At 41.3% G+C, this 23,726-nt stretch overlaps 1 protein-coding gene and 1 long non-coding RNA gene across 5 annotated transcripts in view; both read left to right on the forward strand.

Annotated features, from left to right (window-relative positions):
* Positions 1–15,445, forward strand: part of suco (SUN domain containing ossification factor) — a 42,195-nt gene extending 26,750 nt beyond the window's left edge. For 3 of the 4 annotated variants that reach the window (XM_088599243.1, XM_088599245.1, XM_088599246.1), the window contains 11 exons: positions 1,393–1,484; positions 3,052–3,117; positions 3,643–3,723; positions 4,685–4,760; positions 5,166–6,401; positions 6,902–6,989; positions 7,550–7,654; positions 8,139–8,293; positions 8,893–8,984; positions 10,269–10,327; positions 10,875–15,445. In XM_088599243.1, coding sequence (XP_088455369.1) covers positions 1,393–1,484; positions 3,052–3,117; positions 3,643–3,723; positions 4,685–4,760; positions 5,166–6,401; positions 6,902–6,989; positions 7,550–7,654; positions 8,139–8,293; positions 8,893–8,984; positions 10,269–10,327; positions 10,875–11,324 — 2,500 coding nt within the window. In that variant the 3' untranslated portion in view covers positions 11,325–15,445. The remainder of the gene's footprint in view (positions 1–1,392; positions 1,485–3,051; positions 3,118–3,642; positions 3,724–4,684; positions 4,761–5,165; positions 6,402–6,901; positions 6,990–7,549; positions 7,655–8,138; positions 8,294–8,892; positions 8,985–10,268; positions 10,328–10,874) is intronic. The other variant, XM_088599244.1, reaches the window with a different exon arrangement.
* Positions 15,446–16,199: 754 nt separating this feature from the next.
* On the forward strand, positions 16,200–20,733 carry LOC148652485 (uncharacterized). Its single transcript, XR_015925088.1, has 3 exons — positions 16,200–16,268; positions 16,885–17,041; positions 19,939–20,733. It is a non-coding gene; the product is annotated as an uncharacterized LOC148652485 (long non-coding RNA).
* The last annotated feature ends 2,993 nt before the right edge of the window (positions 20,734–23,726 follow it).

Genomic DNA, 23,726 nt, shown 5'->3' on the forward strand with positions numbered 1-23,726 from the left:
ATACAATTATACTGCAGTGCTCTAATATTATCTGAGGCAGTGTGGTATGCTCTACAAATTACAAGTGTATTGCGTAACATTTACATTTAATAGTTCTGCAGGAATTTGTGCCTTAGGCTCCTGAAGAACCCTATAGTGATCTCTCCTGTAGTCTGTTTTCCTGTGTTCTCAGAATTACTTGTATCCCTGCTGAGGCCAAAATGAAGGGGAAAGCTGTCACAACAGGAAAGCCTATTATTAAAACCCTTAAATTTCAGTTGTAAAACAACAGAAAAAGTGATGCATTTAATTTGAAATCTAAGAAATATATATATACACGTGATATATTACGTGATAAAAGCTCATAGTTATTTTCAGTTAGAGCCGGGATCGGCAAACTTTTTAGAGCAAGGGCCACTAACATTTTTTTTACTAACCTTGCTGGGTCACCTGAGTGAAATCCTCTATCTAGCCGATAAACTCACCGACAGGAATAGGTTGCGTTTCTCTGGGCACATCTCCTCCGTGACCTTGCATACACTGGTTAATAAACTCCCCGCCCGTGAAGGGTTTGCCAGCTGCTGCTAGAAGCTGCGATACCTGATAACTGGCTCGGACAGCCGCAACATATTCTTCGAGTTTTCTCTTGAACAGTTTCTGCTGCCCCTGAAGCGACTTTTTCAACTGTTCTGATTTTTCCCTTTGTCATCTCCTGTCTATTCCGAAAACTTAGCCTGATGTTTTCTCGTAAAGCCTTTTTATGTTGTATTCTTTAATCACAGCGATAAGACACATTGCCTTTTGTTTCCATGGGACACAAAAGTAGTCTTCTAAACCGCTTGTCATTAAAATTTCTACCCTCTGCATCGATCTTTCTTTTTTCAGGCATGGCAGGAATGCCTTACAGTTAGCCTCTTGTTAGTTATAACTTTTAGAACCATTTAAAATCATCACCTGCTTTCAAACAAGATGGCGTACACTAGACATCACTTGTGTTACTGAGCCAATCGCAGCAGGCAACAAAAATCCAGATGAATTTACAGTAAGAATCAGCTGTAGCAACAGGCATAACCTAGGTTAAAGGTAACGTCTGATAGGCTAAAAGTAAATGCATCGTGAAATAGGCGTTGTTCTGCAATTGACCGTTAGTGCTGAGAGAGAGCAGCAGAGCTAACAAGTAGAGGCCACTGGCGGAAGTTTTCAATATCTGATGCAAAAAGTAACCCTCGAGATTCCAACAGTAGTGAGCTGCGGGCCACTAAGAAAAGTACAGCGGGCTGTAGTTTGCCGACCCCTGAGTTAGAAGACACTGCGAGTGTCATTCTTTTATGGCTTTCTTTTTTTACATCATTCATTGGGAAATGAGTGACTGTTCATTGTACAGTATTCACTGTTGTGTTTTACCCCTGGCAGGGTGTTTGGCACCAGCATGGTGGAAGAATACGAAGAGATTGCAGAATCACAGTATGCATCGGAGCGATTGGAGTACCTGGATGAAGATTATGGTAATGGCAGCGTTTTTTTTAGATCCGAATTTTTTGTGTATTTTATACTCATCCATTTAGGAATCTCGAATTGTTTCTTTACACTTTGGCTCCTAGTCATAGCTCCTTTTGACATGGATCCGATCCTTTCTTCTTTTCACATGCTAATAACCCTTACATAACAGTTGTTCTCCGGGGATGTCACAGGAGTTACCGTTTCAGAAACCTGGACACCTAATCCCAGCCTGGTCCCCTAATAAGACACAGCCAATTGTGTGCTACTGTTTGGACTATTGCAGTAACAGTCAGCAAGTGACGTGATCCTGTGTTCTGGGCAATAGCCTCTGCTTGTGGAGCCATTTGGGGGACCTGAAAACCTTTAGTCTCAGAGAAATGTTCTTCAAGTGCATCTGTAACAGACCAAATATCAAAGTTTAAGGCAGTATTTAAAGTACTGCAACTTGTGTAGGGGTTCAGTTGTTTCTTTGTGTATAGCACCTCAAAAGTGGTGAATGCTGCCAGTTCTCAGCATTGCCCAGAATGCTTGCTGTTTGTTTAGGGCATTTCTCCTAAACAACCTTTTTCTCCAGATCGTTTACTTATGGTATACTTATGCGTCAGTAAATGACCAAAACTAAACGTAATGTAGAACAAGAGCCACAAATAATAGAAGAGCATTTTAGTAGCTAATCCCATCCAGGCAGTTTTCCATAGCCCCTTGTAAATAAATAAATTGCAGTACATATTCAGTGGTAAAAGCACCTCTGTTTAATTTCAATTTCTGACCCTGTGTGTTTGCTGCTGGGATTGATCTTGTTTTATTTTATCCACCACTTTGAAAATTTAAAATAGGAAATTCAATCCTTATTTATTTCTCTAGTTCAAGGCTGAGACTCAGTTCCTTTAATCTATATCTGTAAAACCAGGACTTATTGTGGGTCCTTTTAGTGACGTCTTACTAAGGGTGCAGTATCCATTCTCTAGTTTGATAGCTGAAAACGTTATTAATTAGTGCATTTAAGAATTTTGCCATTTCTGCCTTTGTCAAAAATTCTGTCTTTCACCATATATTTAAGAATTGTTTCTAATGTTTTACTACATTGCCTGGATGAGAACATACATACTACGTGCTTTTCATAGAATACATTTTAGAGATTATTATCTCCACCAATTTATTTACGATGTATATTCCTGCTGCTTGTCTATAGAAGTATACACTTGTCAATAGAAAATTAAGTGTTTGTTTAAAATATAATTTGTCCAAACTATTTAAATGTCCTTTTTGCGTTTTCATTGATGCTGCAATGCAAATATATGTGTATTACTAACATAGGCTGTGTCGTATATTAGATTAAAAATTTTAATTTTCATTAATATTTTCATGTAGAAGTTTCCATGTCTTGGGAGATCCTTGACAATTGATTATTTGTGGATTACATGTCATATGGGGGCCACATATTATGATATGCATAGTAAGTTGCTTAGTCATGTGCATACTGCCTGGTAAAATTTTTAAAAATGCAATTAATTACTCAACTCTAGTCTATAATCAATTTCCTGTTCTGAACTGTAGTGTTCCCCTTTGTAGATTATCCTCCTGGGTATGTGCCACCAGAAGACAAGTCTTCCAAGAACCTCCTGGGTTCAGCCACAAGTAAGTTAATGCACATAGTAATGTCTACAATAATGTAATGTCAAATGTAACCAGGAACTACAAAGTGCAATTTTCAGGACATGGCATAACTGTTAAAATATCTTAGGTGACCATCGTATTGACTTAAAAAAAAAAATCATAAGGTAATGAAAGGAATCACTAATCAGTTGACTGTGTGATAGGCTGTAATATGTGTGCTGGTCTGGCTATGGAGTGCTGCCTGAACTATCCCAGGGGAAGGGTGGGTGGAGAGTACACTATTTTCTCTTCCCTCTCCTCCGACGGCAAGCTCCTGCAGGGGTTGAGATCACACGCCTCGCACCACACAGGTTAAACTTAACTGCATTTTAGAAAAAAATCATACAAGAAAATCAACCTCTGTGTTACGTTAGTGCCTCAGAGTTGCCAGGTTTTTGGTTTCCTGTAATGTTTCCTTTAAACAGCTGGTTATAGACCAGACCACTTATTTTTGTAGCCCACAGTACTAATGAAGGAGCTATTCATGCGCTTGTGTTTGCGTTGCAGATGCTATCCTGAATATGGTAAACATAGCTGCAAATATGCTGGGGGCCAAACCAGAACTGGACGATGCAGCACGGAGAGACGGTATTACACTCAACCTGTTCCCCCAGTTCCTACTTTTGAATACTGGTTTTCCTGGGTCCTTGGCCATAGGCAGTCTTGGTTTATGATTTTGTCATTTTTGTACTCCTTTATTTGTTGCTCTGTTGGATTGCAAGGGGGGCTGTAAATGGCATAGACCAACACAGCACTTTTCAGTTCTTCTTTCAGATCATTCAGGGTTCTAGCTGCTTGTGGTCTGGCACCAGAACAATATGTGAGACTAGCTTTAAAATAAGAATCAGTCAGCAATCTGCAGTTCCAACCCTAAATAACTATTTTGGTAAAAGGTTATAGCTTGTGAGAGGAGGGTTCAGCTATGCAGAATTTGATTCTTTCCTTTTAGCAGTTAAGTAAATTGAGTAAACTACACTACAGTGCTCTGAGTAAGGCTTATGTAGTCAAATAGCAGGCTCTCCAGTCTTTTCTAATGCGGATCCCTGCGTAACCCATAGCTTAATAGTATAATGTAATTGCATTATCAACCAATAATATAAATGACTGTGCTAAAATCCCTGGAAGTGAGTTAATCAAACATTGAACCTTACAGTCCGTCTCTGCCTTAAATTCTGGTTAAATGTGTTTCCACTACTAGTACATTCAATAATAAAGTGTTGGTTTGCCTTGCTCTGGGAACACCTGTTTCACTTGTCAGCCTACATAACAAAGGCTTTCAAACTTATCCCTTAATGAAACAGGTCTGGTCCTTGGCTATAGCCCACAGCAATAACAGACAAAGTGAAGAACCTGGATGTGAATTCCTGTTCCTTTTGATTATACTGTGAAAACGTAAGATAAGTTGTTTTGCAGACGCAGCTGGGGTAAATGTGTTTTTATTTTGAACTTATAAACAAGAGGTTTGAATTATTTGAAACACTGTTTTTATGAGTCTTAAGTATAAAATAATTTTCTTCTGTAGTAATCACACCACTTTGTCGTCTTCTAGCCAACATCTCTACTGAAGCTATGAACCAGACAGAAACATCTTCAGTACCCCAGCCCACCACAGACTCTCCTCCAATGTGAGTGTCAAGCCATTATGAAAATTTGCATAAAACTGGACATACTTTGGTTCTAAAGATTGTGAAAGAAGCTCTTGTGTCATTAATACACCACATTGATTGGTTTTGCCTTTTACTTGTACTTTGGGCAGCCTGCTGTTTTTTCCCCAAGTATGCTTAATACGTTTTTCTCTTTTTCTCTGTTATTATGAGCCTTCAATCATAAGTTGATTGACTTTAGCTGGTGTTAATATGAACCAACTGAGACCCAGAATAACTATAGTCTGCACTGTGAAATACTGTAGATAAGTGAAGAATTTTGTAATGCACTTGGCAGAATTGTTCTCCATTGCCCAAGTGTATAAATTAAAAAGGCTTACTGCCAAATCACTCTCCTGAAGCTTTTGTCTGTCTAATTTCCTCCAGGTTAGAAACAAGGGAGGTAGGTGATCCATCTCTAGCACCGGTAGAAGAGCCTGAGCCAGCTCTGGCAACAGAGCCCCTCGTGCCAGAAGAGAGCCTGATTGTGCAGCTGGTACATGAGGAGGAGGAAGAGCCCAGTCCATCCACTGTCACCCTGCTGGAGGATGAGGACTTGGAGGATGAGGAGGCAGAGGGTCAAAGCAAACACCAACTAGAAAGCAACATTTACTGTGGGGAGCTGCCCTTCCTATCCTGTGTCGCCAGCTTCTCCGAGTACATATTTCACTGGTGTACTGCCATCACGGCCCTACAGAGACAGCATAGCAGTGCCTTGGGAAAGCAGGAGGCAGAGCCAGATCACCTTAATTCCTTGGAGCACTCCACTCTCATGCCCATTAAGACATTGGATCTGCCTGTCATAGAGGAGCCAATCCAGACAGAGCTACCCTTGGTCAAGGAAGACGTGAGCACCAGTGCTACAGACATTAATCAGGAATCCCGGCACCCTGAGACTATTGTGGAGCTCACCGAGTTGGAGCCCAGCCAGTCCTCCAACCTTCCTCAACAAAGCTTTTCTGACACGGCCTCCATAAAGGTCACACCAACTGAGGAGATTCCTGAACCATCCACTGAAGATCTGTCGGAAAAGGGAATGATGCACCCTGACAGAACCCTTGAAACCCAGGCAGAGGGCAAAAAGAAAACACCAGCAAGTACTAGCTTTAGCAGCAGCAGCTCCACTTTAGAGGAGCCTGTTCCTGGTTCTGAGTCTGAAGCTCTCAGGAAGGAGGACCTCATCTCTACAGTCAAAGATCATCATACAGAGACTGTACAGGCAATTGCTAAGCCTACAGAAACTCAACCTGCTTTGGAGCTACCAGCCCTGTCAGCTGAGACGGAGACTGGAGCTGTAAAAGCCATCCCTGAAGAACCGACAAAACCAGCTGCCTCTCTGGAGCCTGGCGACTCTCCTGGCTCTGTGTTGCAGGAGTTAAAGGGAGAAGAGTCTGTCGAGGACATCATCCTCACTGTGCCCTCTGCCAATGGGCAGCTCCACCGCACTGCCACAGACTTCTATGCTGAGCTACAGAACTCCTCGGACCTGGGCTACAGCAATGGCAACCAGGTGCACGGCTCCAACCAGAAGGAGTCCGTCTTTATGAGACTCAACAACCGTATCAAGGCCCTGGAGATGAACATGTCTCTCAGCAGCCGCTACCTGGAAGAGCTCAGTCAAAGGTTGGTGCCGTCATAAAAGTTTTGTCGAGGACCAGGATTTGTCTTTTTAGATATTGACAATTCAGCAGATAAGTTTAAAAATTAGAATTTGAAATCTCTGAGGTTGTCCAGGACTAAGTGCTATTGATTTGCATGGCACCAGATTTCCCCACTGATGGTAGAAATTCTAAAAGTAGTGGTTAATGTGGTGTAACACATTTACAATACAGTGTAAAATCTTTTTTTTACAATTTTTCCATTGTATAATTTAGCGATCATTATATATATATATGTTTGCGTGTTTCCTAATTCTGATACAAAATGAAGAAGGGATTTAACAAAATGAATGTTTAGAAAGGGTGTACCATCATACATTGACTCCCAGTGCTCTACATGGTCTAAATGAAGCTAATACTGACCTCTTTGTATAAAAGTGTATGTTTTTCACCTTAAAATTACATTTTATTTTTTCATTTCTTATGAAATGACCGTTAATTATTCCCCGTTATTTTTTTCGAAAGGTACCGTAAGCAAATGGAAGAAATGCAGAGAGCCTTTAACAAGACTATTATTCAGCTCCAAAACACCTCCAGGATTGCAGAGGAGCAGGTCAGGGTCTCTTCCTTCATTAAAAGGGTACAGGCAGTCTGTTTGTTTTTGTGGTTGTACCCATTTGTTATCTCAGGACACGCAAAGTGAGTTTTTCGGTCTCTTCAAATAATTACCCATTTTGTTGAATTACAAATGTTTTTATTTTCCTTTGCACAATTGGGGGGGAAAATGCTTTTTGGATTTTCACTGCAATTTTTTCATTAGGTTCTTGAGTCATTGTTATTGACTTATTAATCAGGTTTGTTAAAATAATTAGCTAATGTTGATTGAATGTGTATTTATCACGTTTTGGGTTTTTTTGTTTGCCATTTTAATTTACATTCAACTTATGGTACCCATAAAAGTATTCAGTTTGGTCATTCAAGTTTTGATTAGAAATATTCATTACACACATTTGTAATGTGAATATTGTTCAATTGTTGAAGGGGTGTAAATACTTTTGCAGAGTTCTGTGAACATCCACTTGCTATGAACCAAAAGGTTGCTAATTAATTCACTGTATGTGAACTATTTAAGTTACTCCCTGAAAGTTTGCTTTTTTCCCTTATGTTCCTTAGGACCAGCGGCAAACCGAGTCAATCCAATTACTGCAGGGCCAGCTAGAGAACGTCACAGAGCTGGTTCTTGACCTGTCTGCCACTGTTAGCCAGCTTCAGAGAGAGGTAGAGGATTGTCCTGTCTCTTTGCTCCATTTCAGCCAACTGTTATGGGAATAATTTCTTGTCTGTGTCTTAAAGGGCTACAGTAGTGCGTGTAATAGAGTATTGTGTACAGTAGGTCATTAAGTACCTGACCTGGCATAGAGAGCAGGAAACTATGGAGGCTGTGACTTGCAGTTTCAGATTTCTACGAATTTTCTTACAATTCCTAGCAGTAATTGTCTATCTTCATGAACGTCGTGCATTCTGGAGCCAATGACATATTATACACTGTGAATAAACAATGTGAGTGCTTGTGTGGTTAGACAACACCAAAACATGCATGATTACTTCTTATGTACTGACAGAAGTGTGGTTTCTGTAGTTTGAGGGGTATATCAGTCTATTAACTGAAAGGGTTGTTCCATTGCTTGATGCACTGGTATGGTGCTCTGTCATGTGAATTGCTGTCTTGTGCTCCGTTTTGAGTCCAATGCCTATTCTACAGGTGTCCGACTGGCAGAATTACCTGGTCATCTCCCTGGTGCTGTGTTTGTCCCTGGGCCTTCTGCTTTGTGTCCAGCGCTACCGCAACTCTGCTCCACTACAGAAAAGGCCAGATTCTTCCATTCCCAAGAGCAACCACTACCCAAGCCCAAAGAGGTATTCTAGACTTTAATCAGTGTATCGGAACCTATTTGCATCTCTAACCAAGAGGGTCACTTGCTTGTATGTCAAGGTTTGCTTTTACCCTATGATAAGACAATGGTCTCTCAGTCATAAATATCTGAAACCTGCTGAGTGGGTTTTACAGTTTTGGGAAGTATTAGCATATTGCAACCTCTCATCTTACAGTGCTGCTGGAAAACTGACAAATGAAACTAGCACCGTTAGGAGTGTCATCAGTGTGACTACATCCAGCGTGGGTCTGATGATGATATTGACTTATTAATTAATGTAACTTAATATTAATGGGATATTCAGAATTCTAAATATTTAAAAGTAAATGATCAAGGTGATTTGGTAATCTTGGCTACAATTCCACATTTTTAAATATTTCTAGGAGTTATCAATATGTGAAATATCACAATTAAAACAATTTCTAGAGGACTGATTAACTCTGTAATTTATAAATCTTCCTTTAAGTCTGCTCCCTCTCTTTGACATTTGTTTAAACCAGGATTTTGAGTTATTTTTTCCTCTTTATTGTAAAATTGGTATTATGAGGGGCTGCTAAATTAAAAAATGTATTTTTTTCATAGATGTTTCTCTTCATATGATGACATGAGCCTCAAAAGAAGAATTTCTTGCCCTCTTGTGCGGTCAAAATCATTCCAGTTACCCACTACAGAAGGCAAGTGTGGCATTTGTAGTTTGTGACTCCGCTAACTATTATATAGTGGCAAAATACTGAGATAATGTATTCTTTTTACAACAAAATAGTTACAGTAGTTGAGCCACTTTAGCCTTATGAATTGCTTTCAGGTTTTGTTTTTCTGCTGTTTTATCTTGGAAATTACTGTACTGTTCAGCCTTAGCTGTAGGGTTTTAAGATTTTTTTTGGATTATGATAATGTATTAACTGTACTTCTTATTTTCTAAGAAAAACTTGTTTTGACCCACGGCTTAAAATGCATTAATATTACTCTTAATTTTCAATAAACAGACCTGAACGAGTTTCTAAGCTTAGGTTAAGTTAGTGAATGGAAATGGTCTGATCTTGGTATTGCCTTTATAAAGGACTTGGGCGGCAAACCACCACATGGGTCTGTAGCTCCACAGGTTTTCTCTGTCGCTGCACCAGGCAGAAGAGCAGCTGCCAAACGAGCTGAGAAGTCTTGGAGGTTTTGCTATAAAGATTAAATGAACAATCGCTTCATAAAACCTGGCATTAAACATGAAACATCTATTTTTTTCACATTCTTGCCTATTTTCAGTTTGCCTGTAAGCTTTTAATATGATCATTGCCAGGTTCTTTTCATAAAGACAGTGCCTGCTGATTAGATGCACACTATGTACAGAATTTACAAAACTCATTCCTGGTGCATGTAATGCATTTGCAAGTAGTAACTTGAAAGGAACCAGAGTATTTACATTATTGTTATGGATATTTTATTTTGAGCTTATGTTATGTAACAGTATGGTCTTTGGATGAGGTTGGAAAAAAACCATCTCTTGCAACATTCTTTTTGATGGTTGTCCATTTATGAACATGCAAACCAAGTTTAAATCTTGAGTGTTTGAAGTAATTTCAGAAGCATTGTCTTAAGAATTGAGGGAATATTCTCTTTCTTCCTGAAGCTAAGCAGTTAAGTTAGTTGCGAAGACATACTGGCGTGAAAGTCTTTACAGGATCAGTCTGCATCTAGAAAGTTTAACTGGTGCTAATTGTCTTGTTAAATATAGACACCCACAGAATAAAACTGAAGAACAATATAAGAGGAGGGTGGTGCACATATTCTGCCACTTCTCTACTGTGTAGATTTTGCACCATGTGATTTGATAAGGGAGGGGCTTTGTGTATTTATATATTATTATATACCTACTTACTACTTGCAGGTGCACACTTCCATGCTTGAATTTGTTCTTCTGTTTTCCATACCATCATTTAACTTCCATCCCTTTCTCCCCTTTTTAGTAGGTCCAGATGACTTGTACATTGTAGAACCTCTAAGGTTTTCGCCAGAAAATAAAAAGGTACAGTGTCCATTTAAGTACTGATGTTTGGTTGGCAAACATTGAACTGCTTCCATGTCAGGCTTTGTACTAATCACTCAATCAGGTTGTGGCTCAATATTGTTGCTTCTGGATGTTAAAATTAACCACTTCACTGCTGAATTAAGGGAGTTACAGTGCAATTCAGTGCAGATAATGGTAAAATAGTCTGTACAACAGGCACCAGGGGGCACTGTAACTCTGTAACTAAAACTGTACTTGGGGCTAAGTGTTACATTCTTCTGTAGTTGTTTAATTTAAAAAAATATCTTGATAAGCTGTTAACTTTCCTGCCATATTCGATATTTAGGGTCAATTTCTGTAAATTCTAATTGGTTACATTCCTTAAACATATTATACATTTCTGGATGTTGTTGTGGTCTTTTTATTCTCCAAAACCTCTGTAATGTTTGAATTAGATTTGTTTTGTATAGCATTGAGGTGGTTAAGGCTGCATTGAGTATTTTTTGTGTTGTTTTACTTTGACAGTTTAAGCTTACATTTGCTTTTCCCTTTTGTCTTCTTACAGAAGAAACGTTGCAAAATGAAAAACGAGAAGATCGAGACGCTGAAGTCTTCTGTCCTCGTGCCACCAGTAGCTAATGGAGGGCCAAAGTGCAATGGCCCCGTGCAGCCCCATAGCACCTTCTTGCCCTCGGGGGAGGTGTGCACATCCTCCTACAAGGGCCCCCCATCAGAGGGCAGTTCTGAGGGCTCGTCGCACTCCGATGAGTCCTACTTCTGCGGGATCTCTGCTTGCACACGCCTCTGCAATGGCCAGCCCCCGCCTAAGACCAAGACAGAGAAGAGGGCCTTCAAAAGAAGGCGCTCCAAGATGACAGAGCAGGGAAAGTGTGTGGGAGATCTTCTACAGACTCGCACTGGCGCCATTGCCAGCCTGCAGGACATTATCATCAAGGGCAACAAGGAGATGACTGTGGGTACGTTCGGAGTCACAGCTGTGTCAGGACAGGTCTGACAGCTGATTTCAGTGACTTTTGCAGCACTCCTCCTCGCACTCCGCCCTTCTGTTCTTACCCCCTCTCACAGAGGCCAGGCTGGCACTCGACTCTCCCTGGTATCCCTGCAGATGGGGGGGTACAGGATTCGCAGTGAGGACGGAGAAAAGCTCCTTTCTGTCCGAAGATGGTTAAGACTTGGGCAGAGCGTTTGTTTTTTTTTTGGTTGAAGAGAGAGGTCAAGTGGAGCCAATCATTTTGACAAGAACAGGCACTGGCCCCGTTTCCTCTCAGAACTCTCCTCGATCTCCTTGTTTATGTGCCTTTTGTCTGTTTAGGGTTTTGACAAGTTTTAAAATTTTGGGAGAGCGAACATATAACAATTCAGTGTGGGTGAGTTTTTCTACAAGACTGGGAACGTGTACTGTTAGTAGGTACTTTGGCAGATAGCATTCCGTCACACCCCTGGTTTTACAGAGGCACAATGAGGGAGGCTGTTACAAGTTCTGTGTTGGGAGAGCTATGGGCTTGCCCAGTTTGAGTGAGGACTGAAGCTGCTCTTGCAAATTAAACATGTCGCAGTGATGCACAACTGTGCAGCAGTACAAGCAGTTTTGCTCCTTTTGTTTTTGAAATTTTTAGTTTTCTTAGTTCAGATTTAACACTATAGGAGTTAGATATTTTTGTGGGGGACCAGGGTGTTCTGATTTCTTTTAGTAAAAAAAAAAACCCAAGTCTCTATAAAGCAATCTGTACACACACCAAAGACTAATTGGAGCAGAGAATATTATATTATTACACCAAATGTATATGTCTAAATTGGTTAAATGCCTTTCAGTTAAAGGACTTAACTTTTTTATTGGGAATTACGAACAAAGATTATGCAATATTTCAAGATGAATTCTCCTTATTTTATGATTGAAGTAATTTGCATCCTCAAGGCTTTAGATTGAACATGTACGCATTTATCACTTTTCTTCCATACTCTAGGCTGGGGAAATAAGTGACCATTAAGGATAAATCTGCCCTTTTCTGATCATGTGAATATGATGGATCTGGTTTAAAGCCAAGGCTCAAAGCCCTGTTCTCATTCCTCATACACTTTCTGCATCAGCTTTATGATAAGGAGCTAAAATGCAAGAAAATTGTATTAGATCTAAAGCTGACGTTATTACCCAAAATGCCAATATAGATGTTGCACTCCTAACTATATTTGGTAACATGATGAAAGGAAAGATGAAAAACACTGATTTATTTTAAACTGAATTGGAGAGTTAATACAACTTGCCCTTATTTGGAAGTATTGTCTTCATTCATAATCACTCCTCTGATAAGAGAGATGCACCAAGAGTACATTTGTAAGAGACCATTGTAAGAACCCCTTTTATACCTGACTTATAAAACTTAGTTATGGTAGCTTACAAAGGTTTATATACATTTTTTATTTTGAACCTTATAAGGAAAGATACATTTTTGTAAGATGGTTCTTGAATCTTATTTGACAACAGCTTTTATCTTGGTGTGCAATATGTCCACCATTCTGTACTACATAACTAGTTTCACCAGAATAACAAAGTAATTTTGATGAAACTAGCACATTTGAAAAATTTGTGTCCCAAACCTTACTGATTTGTCAGCTGTTTTGAGTGGTAGCAGCAGTGATGAATTTGTTTGCTTTGTCTTCTGGTGGTAGTGTTACTCTTACTTAATAGAGGCCCTTGGAAAAAGGAATGGGTGTAGGTAGAAAATATTTCTAATTTATTTACATGTGAAACATTTTGGGAGCATTTAGATTAAATGTTATGACCATACCTGCATTCTGTTTAGTCAGTTATTGATATTAACACGTACAATGTTGGGGATGACAAAGTGTAGTATCTGAAATGCAGTTTTGTTCTATGGATAAATTATGTCCTACTGTGACACCCCAATCTCCAGTCATCTCGTTATACCAGCAGCCTAGAGCCCACCCCTGCTGGAGGCAGATACAGAAGGTGCCAGGAGTTTTCTGCTGCTTCTCTATTTATTTTATTTATTTAAATAATTACACATCTCCCTCTCAGGACTCCATAGGGTGCCTGGGACAGGGCATGGCAGATTATTCTGCAAGTTCCATGTTTGTTTATAAAAATTACCTTGTGTTGGAACATTTCAAGTACGGTTACACACACCTTTCTTATGAAATCTCTAGTCCAGGCTTGCAATGGTCTTGTTCTGTCAGGTGTGTCTTTGAGTGGTAGTCTGCTGTGATCATCCACGAAGACCGTTTGATACACGAAACACTGCTTTGTCAGTCACTTGGTTTCGATTAATCACTTTGTAGCTGTTCTTCCTCTGGGAAATATTGAACTGTATTGTCCTACTCTATTTTGAGATCACATTCTGGTTTTCACGATTCCTGCTTCATATTCTTATTTTCCTTTTTAGCATAATGTTTAGTTTTAATGTCAAAGGATTTTCTTTCACGTAAGCTACATGTGTGCTGGCACCTTTTGTTTTTGGTTTATTTATTTTTCTGTAATCTAGATGTAATGATATTCAAAGAGTGGACTGTTGTGAAAGTGGTAAATCTGGAAAGATGTTGGTGTGCCTTGTCCTCCTCTGCATTCTCGAAAACCACACATCACCCACAGTGATTTGGAATGACCAGTGTGATCACTGTAGTCTACAGTCATTCAGATTTGCTCAAAAATCTCTCCTGTACCTCATATTAAGCAGTTACTTTTTAATTTTAGAGTCTTTGTTTTGTTAAACCCATCCAGTTTAGAATATCTTGCAGCTGTAAACCCTTTTTCCCCACACAGGAGAATTGGAAAGTGTCTTGAGTACGTCTCTGCCAGCACAGTCCCATACCAGAGGATCAGCTCTGACTGGAGGGGAGGTTCATCCCTCACTGCCAGCATTACAAGCCTGCTGGCACCCAGGAGGCTTCAGGGGTCTCTTCCATCCCACCCTGTCATCAGTGGCACTTTTAGGAAACTGTGCCACTGCATGGGGAATCCTGGCCACAGTCAGGCTGGAACCCGTGCTCCTAAAGTCTAAAGGCTTCCTCAGAGGAATGCCTTTAGACTTCCTTTGTCTATATAGAGTGTTGTAACTGGCCATTCATTTCTATGACTGGTGTCAGTGTCACTGCCTCACTGCCAGTGAGTTCTACAATAACATTTTCTGTAGAATCCCTGATGGAGTAAAGGCATAAACCTTAAAGTCATTACTTTTTTACTGTGTAAGCTGTTGGATGAGTTATGCAGACATAGTTGGACAAAGTATATATGAAAGGCTTCTGAGAATATTTTGTAGTTTTAATTGCTAATTTGATGACAGAAGCCATAAAAGGACAGAGGTCCACTCTGCTAAGAGATAAAATTCTTGGTCCCTTTTCATTTAAGTTACATGAAACAAATGTGCACACTGTATCTGACTGGTATGTTCATTAGTTTACTTACAAAGGTAACAGTACACAGCATTGAACAGTAATGAGGTGAAGAGGCCAATCTTTATCTTGCATTTACAGAAGAAATTGGGACCAAGATTGTTATTTCTTAAATGTTTTGTTCAATGTAATGTTCAGTTTCATTTCCCTTTTGAAGGTAATTTGTAAGGTCATTCTGAACTGGCATTCAATGTATTGACCATTCGAGTTATTTCATGAAATGTGGTCCAAAACACATCCAAAGTAGGGACTAATGTTTGTTTAATTATAACACCTTTTGCACCTCTGAATGTGTATGTCTGAAAAAAAAGCTGCAGGTGTGTGTATGTGAGAGTGTGTTAAGACTTTTTAGAAATTGTACATTTGTGAATGTGTATTCTTTTACATAAAGATAATGCTGTTGTGAAGGGTTTAAGTTGTGACTCAGTGTGCACTTTGATAACTACTCATGCCTTTACTTTTTCCACTTACCTTGTAAAGTGCTTTTTTCCGAGCTGCGTTTGTGGCACTCTGACCCTTACCCTGCCTCTGCGTTTCAGGCCCTGCATTGGGCCTGCTAGTGTGATGGGCCACTGGGAACACTGCTTGTTTTTTGTTGTCTGTGAGGATGAACTGCACAGTACTATGGAAGAGGAGAAAAGTGTAACTACAGAGATGTAGTGCCATTAGAAACTGTGAATTTCTAAATAAAATGAACACTTTATTGTCTTTCACCCGAGTTTGGTACTTTTTTCTCTTTGTCCCCATTTTAAAACTGCATCCCCGATTGCAAAATCTAGTACATTTTTTTCCTAACTACCAGTACTAAGTAGATGAAGCAGTCAAGGAGTTTTATGCTAGAACCAGCTCTTGTAGTTAAATGTCAAACAGGAATGGGACATAAATTAGTCATTTCTGACATCCTGGAAAGGGTGAGAGATTGTTGAGTTTTATAAGTTCATTGTTACAATACTTTTAATAATATTTAAAATGTACAGTGTTCTTTATAAACACTTTTAGTGAAATATGAAGTACAATATAAAATCCAGCAGCATACAGCTAGAGAGCAAGTGATGTTGGTTTTATCCTAAATGGCTTTTGATTCTTTACATATTGCTGAATTATAGCTGTTGAGTAAAACTAACATTTACCTTAAGCAACATTTTACAACAAATGTCACACTACATTAAAAATTATTTAAAGATAGACGGGCTGGTAAATTGTTGTTGGTACATGAATTTATTTTAAATAAAGTGAGCCCCTGTGTTTTAGAAATATACTTTCTAATAGCCCCATGTTTGTATTAAGCTTAAGGAATGCTTCTGGAAAGGTGTGAATATTGTATGTGTGCCAGATTACATCATAAAACTAATTTGCTTTGCATGTAAAACTCTAATGATGTCAACATGAATTATGACTTAATAATGGAAGTATTCAAAACCACTGCCCCTCAAGAGTGACTGATTTCAGTAAAGATAGTCAAGTGAGAAATTGGAACTATACATGTACTTATTTTTCCATTTGATGTCTCATTGCAAGCTTCAGTATTAATGTAAGAGTTTTAATTTTGCCAATATTCTTTTAAATGAAAGGAAAATAATTGTAGCTTAAACTTCTATATTTGAAAAATTATAAAATGTTGGTCCCCTGGTTTTTGTTGGAACCCAAGTAGTCAATTTGTTTAGACATAAGATTTTGCAATGATCTTTTGCTGTCAGTTTCTTAAAACACACTTAAATTACAGTTACCTTGAAATACTTCAGGACCTGGTTACAGCCTTACAGTTGTGCAGCTACTTAAGCTACTGTATGTAACTGAGATACTGGTTGGAAAAAAACCCCAGAAGGTACCAGGCCCACTAGGAATTGCAGTTGGGAGACCAAAATGACTTTTAACGTGTTAACATGGAAGTAAACCATGTACTGTATATGTGACATCTACTGAACTGAAGAGCTTTCCTAAATTAGGAGGACTGTGCTCTAGGGGTGAGACCTTAATCAGAGGTCCTGATCGCTTTTTCATTCAACATGCCATAGTGCATTATAAACTAAGTGCCTGATGAACATCCACTTTGGGCTTTCACAATCTGGCCCTCCGAAAGTTTCCACTCAATCCGATCATGGATGTAGCTTTATCCTTCTGTACCTTCTCATCTGCATCGGGGTCAGTGTCACCAGACTGGGGTCCTACCTGGCTGACTGCAGCCTGCCTGGGGCGCATAAGGAACCTCAAGGAGCTGTCTCGGACTGGGCTGTGAACTGCTTCTGTGCTGCCTTCCCTACAAAAACCTTGAATCTGTCAGATATCTCTATCTCAATGTAGTGTGTAAGTATTCCTACTTTTTCATAAAATTCGAAAGTTTACTAGAACAGCCCTGTTCAAAAATACAATTTGTTGGGTTTTTTATTTAAGATGCAGTTTTAAAGATAACTGAAAAAGGCTATTTTAAAACAGGTGAGTGTGCTGGTTGCAAGCTGCTGATATTGATTGATCGACGGATGGGAAGGCTGTAGTTACAGTATGCAACAGAATGACATTGTCAAACCACTACTTGGTGTGTTTTTAAGCCACACGTGTCTCCTTTGCCAGCGTGCTTTTTATGAGAATTGGGTCAGACTTAGTCAAAACAAATTAAGGAAGATGCTCAACCTGCCTATTTAGTCAGCCTTCTTTATAATTCACATGTAAACCTTCTGTAATCAGACATCTATCACTGTGTATTTAAGTTTTGTCTGATAGAAAAAAATAACCAGTTTCCTGTTCTGTCCTGTTGTGTTCGGTTCACTCGGCTGGTCTTGATTGAACTACTTGGATCTGTTAAATTCATTCCCTTTACCATTTGAAAGACCTCAGACAGATCCCCTTTGAATTGTTTTGCACAGAGACTGGAGACTCCTTCCGCAAGTCTTCTTGTTTTTCTGCATACTTGGTCCCCTGTTTCTTCATCGCTTGTATAAAAGGGTGATCAGAACTTACTGCGGTACTCCAGATGTGTGTAATTAACACATTGCACAATTTCAGCGTACTGTACCTCTGGGGACTGCCAGAATGCTACACCTGCTATAGTGAAATGATAACCCAATATGCAAAACTGTACTCAAATTGAATTTCTTTTACTATGCATCTGCCCACTTCTGAATCATATCCAAATCTTCCTACTTTGACAGAATGTTCTCTTCTTTGTTGGTCATCCCTCCAGACTTTATGCAATCAAATCAGAAGGTCTGACCGTCCACTAACGATCTCAAAAGGCACTTTCTGTGGTGCCTAAAGAACTGTGGTTTGGGGAAGCAGCTACTCGTGAGCTTTTACCGCAGCACCATAGAAAATGTCCTCACTAGTGGCATCGCTGCGTGGTGCAGCAATACTAACGTGCATGACAAAGACGCACTACAAAGAGTTGTGGCAGCGGCACAGAGGATTATAGGATGTGGTTTACCATCAATCAGTGAGATCCACACCATGCTATGTTGCATTAAAGCCCAATCCATCATTCGGGATCCCAACCCTCCGGGCTGTTCTCCCCCCTGCACTCTGGCACCATTGAAGAATGGACAACTAGGCTTCAGAATGGTATCTGGCAATGCCTCAGAACTCAATGCACCTCTGCACTATGCACTTTTGACTTAGACTACCATTTTATTTTCACTACCCCATATTTATTGTTGTCTGCAATGTGTTTATTGTTCTGGTTTGTCATGTACTGTCTGTGTTGTGTGGTGTTGTGTGTTACCGAGTCGTCTGCTGTACCGTGAGAGACCGGGGTGAATGAGAATCCCAATGTACTGTACATGTGGCAGTAAACTCTGCCTCCCTACCTCTAGATACAGAGCTCGGGTCCCAGCACTGAGCTCTTCAGGAACTCTGTGCCTTCGCTCTGGGCCCAGGCATCAAGATATTACTTTGTATCAGGAGCAGGACCTACAATACATTCATTCAAGCTGTTCTAGTTCCTTTTTTGCTCATCGCCTTTGGCGTGGGGTGGTCTCAGAGCAGCAGAGCATGCTACTGCTACAGCAAAACGTTTTGAAGTATCCTTTCTTCTTCATGACGCATCAGTGTTTCAGAGAAGAAGCTACACTTTTGCTTTCTGCATTTCCTGTTTCACATTCGTTGCTTTTCTGATGCGTTTCACAGTTCAACCCAGAGACCAGACTGAAAAGACGGGGTCAGCATTTCTCTTTGTTACAATCAAAAAGTCAGTTCTGGTTTTGCAATAAAGCTGCTTAGTCAACAGCAGATAGGTATGAGGTGCCCGTGAGTCACACGAACTGGGAGGATTTTGTTTCCTGCCGTGAGTTTGATGATTGAGATACGGCTAGCTAGACTGACAGCCCAGTTTGAGGGAGCCCACAAGCCCTGTCTGAGCTCAACTCGCCCCCCCCCACCCCCGCCCAGAGCTGCAGTGCCTGCCGACACTTCTGGGAACTGGCAGACTTGTCGCGGCCGTCATCGGAGGGCTTTACTCATAAAGCGACGAGTTCAAGACTCGAAAGCCCCAGCTGATCCAACAGACTGCGAGCCCAAAGCCCAGGAATTGTGGCTTCCCGTTTCCATCTGTGCTTTCTAAACTGATGATGGCCACCTGGCTGAGACGGTCCTGCAGGTTGTTCTGAACGAGCTCCCTGAGCAAGCGGCCAGTTATTAAAACCTCAGGGCGGTGGTGTCCAACAACAGGGAGTAATGCGTTCGAAACCTCACAGTGATGAAAGTCTTTTTATTTGCAATGGGCAAGTTTCGGAGACCTGCACTTATTTTCATTTTCGCACCATGAACAATGTAATTTTGAATGAAGAAATAATCCAGGTGCTGATTTTTTTTACTATTTTTTTGTTTTGCATTGTCATAATGTGCGTTTTTCTTTGTGTTTCAATTCCACTCATTCTTAATCATCCACAGGAAATTGAATGATGCCTGACCTGAGAAGCACCAATGTTAATAAAGTTATACGGCTGGTCAAAGACAGATGTAGCGAGATACTAACTGTTTGAAATGTTTGCAGCCCCTTATTTCCAAAGAACATTGTAACAACATACCACCTTGCTAGCATTTCAGAAAAGTGTATTTTAATCACTGGGCACGTACTGTGGGGACATCATATTGAAACCACTGAAACATGCTCAGTTTCTGATTTTTTTCAAATGCTGACAGAGGAAATGATTACATGATTATAACCTTATTTTTTTTTGGGGGGGGGGGGGGACGCATTGTGTTTTTTCCAGATTTCAGAGTGATGGTTAAGCCTCGGTGAGCCATGTGGTCTCCCCACAGCGATTCTTCGGGTGCGAAGAAGACGTCAGCGAGCGAGCGAGAGAAGTGCAGTGCCTTCCAGTAAAACGCCTGGAGTCCCGGCCCCGTCTGCACAGCGAGTGATGGAGCGGGTGGGGGGACTCGGGCTGTGCCACCCGCTTCCTCTCGCCCCCCGCTGCTGCTGCTGCTGCTGCTCTCGAACAGCGTCTGAGAAACTTGTATCCGCTGTCGAAGACCCGCCTTTCATGTGGCTCAGCTCCCTTCCTCCTGCTCTCCGGGCTGCAGTGAGCGAAACCCGTGTGGTATACATCAGCTCTGTTTACAAACATCGCCTGGCAGAGCTGGGCCGGGAGAGCGTGTGCGCGGAGCCAGGAAGTCAAAACTTCAGAGACACAAAGTCGGGTTTCGTGGCCACTCTGGCTCATGCTGGTGTACAAAGATCCCTGCTCGCACACCTGTAAGGACAGCTGCCAGGTGTCCAGGCTCTGCTGCGCGGGTTTCAAGCCGCAGTGATCGAGTACGGAGCTGAGCCAGGGCTTGCTGAGGCATCACGGCCGCCACGTGTCTGCAGACATAAGACAAAGCCAGGCCTGTCACAGTCCTGCACGAGCTCTGGCCGTAGCTGATTCGCCAGGCACCGTCTGTGTGCCGCTTATGTTTTTGATACTCCAGTGGCACACCAACAAGCAAACTTTCTGTGGGGCTGCTTAAAGAGTATCCACTTCCTTTCCCACAGCACAGCACATTAAAGAAAAGGCCTGTTCTGCTACTGTTTTGCAGTGCTTTATGGTCACGGGACATACCTTGCGCTAGGCCTTGCCAGTACACAATGGGGGTCCGTTCATTCTCTAATGTTGTGGCTCCTAGAAATTAGACAGTCTAGCTTTCCAATGATTTTTAGCTGAACAAGCCCAGACCACATTTTAGCTCATCACCATTGATGCCTGTGTACAGGAAATGCAATGATGCTTCATTGCTTAAACAGTAGTTTCCCTGTGGTTGCACGTCAGGTCTCCCAAGCTCTTTGCTCTTGTGCAGGTTCATTCGAGGTCAGATGTGATGACAGGAACTGTCTTTAGGGTGATTTCAGAAGGGTTACCCATCACTGAGGTTAAGTGATCATCAGGCAGCAGCTCCCTCTAACCTGAGCCTCTGTGATGCTGGCGTACAGAAACTGCTGCAAAACCTGAGACTGTTTTTGGCTTTAGGACAAGGATTCACCTCTTATACGTTAAAAATCTCAGTTTGGGGTCATAAGTGTAAATTGCCACTTTGCTCAGAATTTGCGGTTTCCATCTTCCACCCTGTTTACCTCTGTACAGCATTTTCTACTGAATGACTTTCTTTAAAAATTAAAACCCCACAGAGCTCTGAGATTAACAAATGTACAAAAGAAAAATCTATTCAGTCCCTGCGAGGAGACAATTTTTGTAAAACGTAGAGGAAAAAAAAACGAACAAATTAACATGATTTGAAGTCCACCATTTAAAAAAAGACGGCTTCCCAGCCCCTATAATTTCTACACTAAGGACAGTTGTTTAATATTTGTGATACCATGCAGACTGAAATCACACAATTGTGGTAATGCAATCTGAGTCACCAATTTCCATTATATTTCAAAAAGCGTTTTTTTTTATGATTCTTTGGTGAAAAGTACGAGACTGGGAGCTTGTCTCAGTGCAGACTTGCTTACAGGAAATGCAACAAATATTTTCTACACAAGTGGCAATTTCCCTACCGCTGTACGTCAGGGTGTCCAATACCTGCCTAAGAATGCTTTCTAGGTCATGATGTCACCTCATGACTTCACACAAATCGGAGATGAGTTACTCAGATTGTGGGGAAGCCATTCAGCCCGTTTCTTCCTGAGCTCCACAGCTGCAGAGCTCTCTCTCCCCACTGCCTCCTACATGTAGACCAGTGCTCTTCCAATATCTGTGCACCTCCTGCAGACCAGTGCTCTTCCAGCATCTGTGCACCTCCTGCATTTGAAAATCATTCGCATGTTTGCACATTGTTGTTAAAACAACTCTTGACCTTCACTGCTCCTGCTTAGAGTTTACAATCCTCCTTGAGCCCCAACATATCCCGTGTCCTGCAGTGCCTTCTTGTGCTCAGGGTCAACTTAAGGGAGGCATTTAAAGGTGTTTGCGTGCTTTTGTGGCCAACTGCTTTGGTGGGTTGAATTAGGATTGAGAACGGGAGGCACATGTTTACAAGCAAAGTTGTGGGATTCTGGATCAGACACCCGAGTCCTGTGGTTAATGCCAGTTCCTGGGGATGTCCTGCAAGAAACATTATTATTATTATTATTATTATTATTATTATTATTATTGTCAGCCATGGTTACAACCCTACTCTTTAGGAGAAACACCCTGGGATTTTTAATGACCACAGAGAGTCAGGACCTCGGTTTTACATCTCAACTGAAGGACGGCGCCTTTTTATTGTATAGTGACCCCCTCACTATACTGGAGCATTAAGACCCACACAGACTGCAGGGTGAGCACCCCCTGCTGGCCCCACTAACACCTCGTCCAGCAGCAACCTTAGTTTTTCCCAGGAGGTCTCCCATCCAGGTACTGACCAGGCTCACACCTCCTGAGCTTCAGTGGGGCTGACAGTGTGAGTTGCAGGGTGATATTTCTGCTACAATCAAACTCACAATTAGAGGTTTGCAAAGAACCCCTACAGGGGAAAACCTCTGGTGGCCCTAGCGGATCAGACGCCCCCACTCCGGGCATGCTAGCAATAGATATTGGTTAGCTGAAATGCCTGAGAGATTGGTGTTGATGTAAAGGTGGAGCACAGAAGAGGACGACTGGCCCATTGTTTAAATAAGGTGAATATCCAGGATGGTTGGGGCAGTGAAGATAGCAGCTCCAATTCTGAAGAAACGAGGATTGAGACCAGCATTGTAGATTGAAACACAGCTGAGGAGAAAACATGTATCTGGGTACTGAAGTATTAACAACGAAGTGGATCAAGCTAGAAAAAATGAGAGGCTGGGGTACAAGTCAGGTCACTCAATTCTGGAAAACGGAATACAGACAAACTGGTGGGTTGTGGCTCTAAGAATCTGTGGCAGTCAAACACATTGCATCCAGAAGAGCATCCTTGAAGGGGTAAAATGGGCCTTGTCTCGGGGAAAAAAGCAGAGGATGTTGGAGGAGATAGGCTTCCCGGAAGGAACTCTTAGAGGTGCTGTCTCTGGATTCCAAGAAGATGGAGTGCTGGAATAGAAAGCAGTGAGGACAGCAGAGGGACTGAAACATGGGGTAAAACTGAATCCCAGAGGTAAGATCCTGTTGCGCTTGGAAAAGTGCACTTAAAATGGAAATAAAGGCGGCCGGTGGAATGAGGGAAAGGGAGAGCATGCAGTCCTGGCAGAAGAGTAGGCTGTGGGGGCAGATGGGCTACAGCATGTAGGAACACGTCCACTGAATCTGGGCGGAGATTTGATCCTAGACGACAAAAGAATGCAGAACTCAAAATTTGAAGGGGAAAAGAGCTGAGATGGGCATGAGGATGAGGGATTGGGGTAATTGAGAACGGTAAAAAGCCTTGGTTGAGCATTGGAAAGGCCAGGGGGACGATCCTCGCTAGAGCTGAAGGAAATCCAGGTGAGATGGCGAAGGAAACTTGAAACTAGGGGAAGAGGATCTTCCTTCAGTGGAAATGGAAGAAGTGGATTTGATATCAGAAGTAAGATTGATCACTGGTCCTGAGGTGTCACAGACATGGATGGCAGCAACATTAG

Source organism: Lepisosteus platostomus, chromosome 11 (assembly GCF_059453375.1).
Source record: "Lepisosteus platostomus isolate fLepPlt1 chromosome 11, fLepPlt1.hap1, whole genome shotgun sequence".
NCBI classification, from domain to species: domain Eukaryota; kingdom Metazoa; phylum Chordata; class Actinopteri; order Semionotiformes; family Lepisosteidae; genus Lepisosteus; species Lepisosteus platostomus.